Source organism: Anarrhichthys ocellatus, unplaced genomic scaffold (genome assembly GCF_004355925.1).
Source record: "Anarrhichthys ocellatus isolate YVR2014 unplaced genomic scaffold, GSC_Weel_1.0 scaffold137, whole genome shotgun sequence".
NCBI classification, from domain to species: Eukaryota; Metazoa; Chordata; class Actinopteri; order Perciformes; family Anarhichadidae; genus Anarrhichthys; species Anarrhichthys ocellatus.
The window spans coordinates 281,195-289,392 of NW_022280167.1; the positions used below are offsets into that span (position 1 = coordinate 281,195).

The 8,198-nt window shown below is 38.4% G+C and overlaps 1 protein-coding gene across 2 annotated transcripts in view; it reads left to right on the forward strand.

The window, feature by feature from the left end:
- The first annotated feature begins 1,344 nt into the window (after positions 1–1,344).
- The window catches only part of dpydb (dihydropyrimidine dehydrogenase b), a 23,095-nt gene continuing 16,241 nt past the window's right edge, over positions 1,345–8,198 (forward strand). For both annotated transcript variants that reach the window (XM_031877459.1, XM_031877458.1), the window contains exons 1-8: positions 1,345–1,711; positions 4,474–4,584; positions 4,745–4,827; positions 5,335–5,422; positions 5,588–5,749; positions 7,062–7,258; positions 7,746–7,827; positions 7,956–8,043. In XM_031877459.1, coding sequence (XP_031733319.1) covers positions 1,682–1,711; positions 4,474–4,584; positions 4,745–4,827; positions 5,335–5,422; positions 5,588–5,749; positions 7,062–7,258; positions 7,746–7,827; positions 7,956–8,043 — 841 coding nt within the window. In that variant the 5' untranslated portion in view covers positions 1,345–1,681. The remainder of the gene's footprint in view (positions 1,712–4,473; positions 4,585–4,744; positions 4,828–5,334; positions 5,423–5,587; positions 5,750–7,061; positions 7,259–7,745; positions 7,828–7,955; positions 8,044–8,198) is intronic.

Consider the following 8,198-nt stretch of genomic DNA (forward strand, 5'->3'; position numbering starts at 1 on the left):
TATATATATATTTTCTCTAATGTTTTTAATTATCAATACTGGACCAATTTAAAAATGAAAAAAAAATATATATATATAAAATTGCTGTCCCCAATATTCACTTAGATACAGAAATATGGGGAGATAGGGTCCAGGTTAAAAAATACCAAAGTTAGTAGGTAAGTTCAGTACATCACATGACGTAAATTGGAACCATTGCAGAGTTAAATAAACAATGTTACGTTTGAGTTAGTAATGTTTATTCACAATGCGTTGCTTTTGATAAAGGTCCAGCGGGGACTTAAAGAATAAATTGACAATCTTTGACAGAGTGGACCCTGGCCCTCCAGTGCAGGAGTCCAGACCAGCCCTCACATTAAAGTTGTTTAAGATTAGCCTGCCTCTTTTCTCACAGAACAAGTTTCTAACCAGAATAGACAGTGCAGAGGAAATTCATCCAGCTGTCCAATGACAGCTCCCTCCTTAATTGTAACAGCTGTTGTGGTTTCTTAGAAAAGGTTTAAGTTGCATCTGTCTGCTGGGCCTCCTCTGTAGTTTCCAGCTGCTCTCTCACTTCTTGTCCAGTCATTACAGAGTTATCAGACATTACATTTGTTCTAACCTCAACCTTTAGAACCACTGAATTCTTATTCTGAATAATTTACTCATTTCAGTCAGTACTGCATGTGGCTTGATGTACACATGTTTGACTTATGTTATGATAAAATCACAGAATAAATCCCACATTTATATTCATACTGTATTCAATAGGCCTTTTCCCCGGCGGACATTTTGACATGTCACAGTAGGAAAAGCACAGGTGAAAACAATAGAATTAATGATGGCTGAGTTCAGGCGGTGTAACGGACCATAGTTGATCGAAAAGTGAACAAATCAGTGTTGAAATCGGCAGGAGAACCAGTAACCTTTGCAGCACCGGTGCTAACGGACAATGTACAGAGGTTCCATTCAGTTACATTATGATGCGTTCAGGCTCTGTTCAGTGAAATGGGTAATGGGTGAATGTATATTAGTTACCGTAATGGTATGTGATCAAATGTAATCTTGTAAAATGTTTTTTTATTATATTAACTGTATTAGATAATATAATATAATATAATACATAAATAATACATTATATAATACATATATTATACAGATAATATATGTATTATATTATATTATATATTTATATGTATAATATGTGTATTATATAATATATTATATTATAAATATATATATAATATAATATATATCTATATATATTCCTTGCCTACAACGAGGAAGTGAAAAGTGGAGAAATGCTGAGACCGGTAGGAAGAAGTTAAAAGAAATGCATATGCGAGGGTGGAGTTTGGACCTGGCAGTTGACTGGTTAATGTTTGATCTGTCCAGAGGCAGAGAACGCCGTCCAGCTGTGCAGAACTTCGACCCCTTCGGAGAGATAGAGCCTATCAGCTACGTCCGTCGGTCTACCTTATCAACAGATTAGTTGGACAAAAGACGGCATTCTGTGGCTTTAACCGGTCAACTTGACGCTTAACTGTTGGTGAGAGGAGCGGGCCTGATAAGGACGGACACAGATCCACTAAGGAGCAGAGAAGTCCCGAACAGTGCTTCGGACCTCTGATGCAGAAAGCAACAAGGATCTCCAGAAGATCTTCACAAAGCTTTTAGTCCCCCAAACCCAGACAGAAGCATCATGTTGAGTAGAGACCTTCCAGACATTGAGGTAAATTGTTGTGTGTGTATTTGTGTCTTGTTTTACCTCAACTGTTTAGGCTACTGGCAAGGTAATGTTGCTTCTACTTTAATACTTGCATAGCTGGCAAATAGCCGTGTGATTGTAGGGGAGAATGGGGACACGTTTGCATTTCTCTCAGTATCTCAGAGACTGTTTTGACTAGACTACGGGTCACTAATATCCGGATCCGGACCAACACGCAGTTGTATCTGGACACTGGACCTACAACCGATATATAATAGAGACGTATTACATTACAGCACTTCTATTGTTACCTGCCCAGCTTCTCGTTCAGCGGTGCAGAAAACTCACCGAGCAATTCAAGGGCGTATGTTTGCATAGGTCCATAGGGACTAGTCACGACCAAAGTTTGGGATAGACACAATTGTCCCCACCAATATTTTGTTAATTTTAATTGCCTCAGACACTCAGATCTCCGTGATCAATTCAGCAGACACTTACACTTTAGTGCACCTATATGCTGAAATTCACGGTAAACGTATTCAAACGGCACAGATCGGGAGCGAGCGAAGGACCGTGAAAGCTAGCGGAAAGATTAACGTGAGACAACATCCGGTTTCTTCAGACGAACATCCGGTTTTCAGAATAAGATGCCAACAAGGTATGAATTATATTCACATTAAGTATAAAACATGCTACCTGCATCTCGTGAGTTAAAGGGAAAATACACCTAAATTGTGGGTAAAGTGTCTTTATTCTTTGATCGCTGGGTAACCATCATCACCTCTGAGTTACAGCATTATATTGATGAACAGTAGAGCTGCATTCACATGCTCTGACTGTCATGAAGACATTTTTGCTGAAACGTGCTGAAACATTTTATTCCTGTTGCACAGCAGTGGAACGTTTCACATACAGTCACACACACTGAGCACAGATAGTGTGCAAGAGATATGATCGCTACTGTGTAAAGGGAATACTGCTGTTAAAAAGCACCTGATTTGTTTAAAGTGTTTACAAACCAAATGTTATTGACCTTTTGTTCATATAGCAGTACTTTTAAAATAAAAGTGCGCAATACACTACTTTTGAATTCATTATTGAACTTTGGCATAACAATGCGATTAATCGCGATTAAAAATTGTAATCGTTGGCCTGCACTATATAATAATTGCATAAAGGAGGAAAGCACTTTATTTGTAGCCTATTAAGTGCTGCAGAATAGATTTATTTTTAATTTTTTAATTTTTTTTGTCTTTTTTTGGCTGCACAACTGGTAGTTTTTTATATATATTTTGGATATAGAATATACTGTTGCTGTATATTGGCATTTTAGCAGAACGTTTTTTATTCATTTATTTAATTATTTAGATAGACAGAAAAGTGGAAGAAGGAGAGGGCAAAGGGCCGTGGGTCGGGTGTGAATCCCGGCCGCTGCAGTAAGGAATTTGTACATAGAATGTTTTTTACAGTATCTTTACCGACGTTTGTGCAACGGTTTATTTGGGGCGACATTTTTAATGGCACATGTAGAATGAAGTGATTTTGATGAAATGTCACAATTTTAAGCTTCGATTTGGTTGCGTTTCTTTTCGGATGCTTTTATGCAACAAGCCATGTGTTCTGTTGTACAAGCTGTATGACAGTGAGGTGAAGTCAGATGGGTGTGTACTGTAGGTGTAGAGATGGGGCAATAGTTTGAAACTGAGATGAGTTGAGCAAACGATAATGTCATAACTGCCAGATAGTGTAACAGCTTCACAAAATATTACAAACTCCCCCTCTAAATGGGTTAAAAGTGGAAAGAAACTTTGTTAGAAATGGATTATAATAAGTTGTTGAGATCCGTCTCCTTATCTGACTGGTAGGGCTTTTAGGTAAGGCCTCAAACAGAGTAGAACATGTGCTGATCATATTTAACATTTGGATCTTGATTTTTTAATTGGACATATTTCCTGTTGTAACAAGACGTCAGTACGGGATATCATACCTTAATTTCTGCTCTTATGTATTCATAGAACATAAGCATAGTGACATAAGCTCAGTGCATCTTATCATTCTGACCCCAACCATCCAAACAAGCAAACTTCCTAGAAATTGCAGGCGGGGGGGGGATATGAGGACAGATAACAGTAGTGGTTTATGAGTAACAGGTGGAAAGCAACATTGAGACGTCTAAAATTTTAGAAATGCAACCCAGTTGCCAGAAAAAGCACTGGCTGGCATTGTACATTTCTGCACCACTGATAAGTGTAATATCTATGTTTCTGAAGCAATAATATGTTTCATAATTACATCTCTAATTAACCTCATATCACACAATGCGCACAATGACACGGGGGCAGATGTTGGGAAACAATTGGTTAAGTTTAGGAAAGACATTATGGTTTTTGTTCAAATGTTAAAGTAACAACCGCAACAATGTAACTGGCGTAAACAAATGACAACCGTCCTTAGCAGACTTTCTTACATAATGTTACGTAATTTTACGCAGTCATCGTAAAGTTAACATTATCATTTGGTTTCACACGGGACACAAACAGCGGTCTCCTGGTTGAAAGTCCTGTGTTTGTTTTACAATCCATAAACATATCCTTACCAACAGTTATGATAATGCCAAACATTGTTGTTTCTCAATTAAATAAAAAAAGGAGAAAAAAAGGGTCACCAAAAAACCTTTTCTAAACACAGAGTGCCACAGAGACTAATAATATATTCAGATTCTCTTTTTGTCAGTCAGAATCTAATAATTATGGATGTGATGATCTATTTCCCTTCATTTGGTACAGAGCATCCTGGCTCTGAATCCAAGGGTGAAGACTCACACTCAGGTTATGTCCACGGCGAGCAAGAAGAAAGAAAAGAAACACTGGAAGAGAAACCCGGAAAAGAACTGTGATGTAAGACACACACACACACACACACAACTCTGCTTTAGTCCAAAGCATTTATTAAATATTTTTCTTCCTCCACATCTGCCCACCCACACATTCTTTTTTCTCCTCTTTTCCATGTTTCCGTGACATCATTTTTCATCGTTCTATTTTGCCCACTCTTCAGTCTTGTGTGAAGTTGGAGAACAACTTTGACGATATCAAACACACAACGCTGAGCGAGCGCGGAGCTCTACGGGAAGCAATGAGGTGAGAATGAAATACTTTCAACTGACATCCAACCTCACAAACTCACTCGCATTGAGCAGGCTAATGATATCCTACAGGGATGAGCTGTTTGGGCATGGCACACCAATTCTACACCTGTTAAGTTGCTCCACCTATAGGACAAGAAAGTAATAGCACATAAGTTTGGAACTGCAGATAAGGACACATTGATGTTGCAGGGACGGTCTGTCGACTGGTCCACCACTTACATTTTGTATTTATTTTAATTTATTTAGTTTATATCTCTTGGACAATGCATATTAAATATCATTACTGTAATAGTAATATAATAATTATCAAGGCATCACTTCATTCTCAAGCCCATATTTATAGGGTTTTACTTTTTGGACTGGTGATATTTCTGGTGACTTGTACATTGTTGGATGTTGCTGACTTCGCATTATTGTTGCCATGATACTTGCTGCTTTCTGTGACAAAGATTTTTCCAAACAAAGTAAACTGTCAAATCAAAGTAAAATCTGTCTTTAGGTGTCTAAAGTGTGCAGATGCTCCCTGTCAGAAGAGCTGCCCCACTAACATGGACATAAAGTCATTTATTACTAGCATCTCTAATAAGGTAATGCAAAATATATACACACGAACACAGTCACGCATCCATGCACAAAGTCTTCTTTTAATGCCGTCTCCAAAGAAGATGCTAAAGAACAAACAATGAATGAGGAATTCTAAGTAGCAATACTAATGACATGATCTTTATCGTTCATGTCTGTGTGTGTACCAGAACTACTACGGGTCAGCGCGGGCCATACTTTCTGACAACCCCCTGGGTTTGACCTGTGGAATGGTGTGTCCCACGTCAGAGCTGTGTGTGGGGGGCTGCAACTTATTTGCTTCTGAGGAGGGGCCCATTAACATCGGAGGGCTTCAGCAGTTTGCTACCGAGGTACAACATTTATAGCTGTCAAGTTTTCTGTATAAAACCATAGCCTGTATAAAAGAAGCAGACGTAACCTCCGAGTCTGAAAAGTGAAGTGCAGAACCTGCATTCTTTCTAATGTCTCTCAACAACTCTTCTGGTTGTATAGAAGAAAATGAGAAAATGACTCTACTTCTTTCTTGATTTATTACCTCAGTAAACATTGTAAACATGAGTTTATCTCAATCTCTAGTTTCAAGTCTTCTTCAATACAGCATGATGTTCATTTAGTACATTATGGACCATTTAGAGTCAAACAGACCATAAAGCAGGGGATGCTTTAGGGCGGGGCTACCACAGCAACCGTTCAATCAGGATAGAGGCGTATCCCTCCGCAGCTAGTTTATGACTAAAATAATCATTTGGTTTGCAAATGTTAAAAATGTTAAAGTGACACTTCGTAACTTTTAAGCGAAGTAACACATTAATTATTTTAAATGAAAATTAAATTCATAAGCAATAAATATCACCATTGCTCAATTCAGCGCACTCAGGTGTTTTGCAGATGCGGTCTTACTCGCGTGTGGTATGAGCTCTCAGTTTAGAGTCGCTAATGTTTGCTAAAGTTAGCCGGTCATTGCTGTGTAACTGTCATTATTGAGTCTGTGAGCTGATTATGTGATTCTTGAGAGTAAAAGTTCATTCTTGACCTTGTAAATTATAGTTTGATCAAATAATCTTAAATTATAGTCAACCACATCTCACATCAATAGATTGGATGTGAGTGGATTTTGCTCAGTTATCAGTTGTGATTGAATGCTCAGGAACGGGCAAATCTCATAAATGGGCAATGAAGTAGATGCTTTTTTGACTTGTAAAAGCATTACAATATATTATGAAATTAACAACAAGTTGAGTAAACCCTCTAATGTCCTGGGTCAAAGTCCTGTTTGACCCCTCCATCCTCACCGACTCCCTCCCAACACGGACTTTGTCTCTTTTTATACTACGTCACCTGACGTCCTCCTTTGTGCCATCATAATTACTACACCCACTAGAGGTCACCGCCTAACAATATATGTAAATCATTTTTGGGTTTGTAATAATTTGCTTGTCCAAACAACCTTTCTTATGGGGGAGGACAGTTTTAAAATTAAGCATCATCACGTCATTGCCAATTGTGGCCACAGTAGCCACTGTTCAGAAAATGCTATATAGGCTACTTTAAAGTCAGCCATGTTGTGTTGAGAGTTATACCAGTGTTATGGTATGAACAGTCTATTAATGGGCTTGATAAGTGCATTATTTTAAATATGGGGGTGTGTTATTTTCTTCCCAGGTGTTTAGCAAGATGGGCATCCCTCAGATCAGGAATCCTGAACTCCCACCAGCCAATGAGATGCCAGAGTCTTACAATGCCCCTATAGCTCTGATTGGTTGTGGCCCAGCGTCAGTCAGCTGTGCCTCCTTCCTGGCCCGTCTTGGATATGATAATATTACGATATTTGAGAAACAGAAGTACATTGGAGGGCTGAGGTAATGTGTATATCATCATGTTGTATTTCATACTGCACGATATCAAAGATTGTTAAGCATAATATTAGTTGAAATTGTATATTCACATACACACACATATATATATATATAGTAGAGTTACAAATAATTGTACAAAGCAGGGCTTTAGATACAGCAAATGCTTTTGTGAATTTTGGAAACATTTTATTCAATTTCACATTTAAAGCAAAATAAAAACAAACTTGTGGCTTTTATTCAGCAAAATCTAAAGTGTGGCAAGGCCATCTGACTATTTAGTTACTTGGCAACTCAATGTTCAGTAATTTTGGGAAATTGTTTGGTGTTAATGAAGGAGTGTTGGGTCTCTGTGTGAGTGAATGCAGGCCTGTTAAAAATAATCACAACCAGAAAGCAAGGCAGACTTACTGACACTGTTGAGAAGGAGAATGAGAAAATGTCAAACAAGGCAGAAAAAGAAAATTCAACAAATGTGTTTTCCTCCTTGCAGCACATCAGAAATCCCCCAGTTCCGGCTTCCCTATGAGGTGGTCCAGTTTGAAATACTCCTGATGAAGGACTTGGGTGTGAAGGTATGACTCATAGAAACTCTTATCATACACACACATATTGTTTTAGTGTCCATACTATAAAATGCTGAAATACATACAACAATAATTGTTTGTTTTTGTGTGGGTGTGTGTGTGTGTGTGTGTGCCAGGTGGTGTGTGAGAAGGGTCTAGGTGTTGACGGAATGACTTTGACGTCCCTGAAACAGGAAGGATTTAAGGCTGTCTTCATTGGGATTGGTGAGTGCGTCTTCTTTGCATTTGACCAAATGGATGTGCATTTTAAACATTCATCCGTTTTTACACCTTATAATCTATCTTCAACAGTGGTATACATATAGTATCGGTGTGTGTGTGTGTGTGTGTGTGTGTGTGTGTGTGTGTGTGTGTGTGTG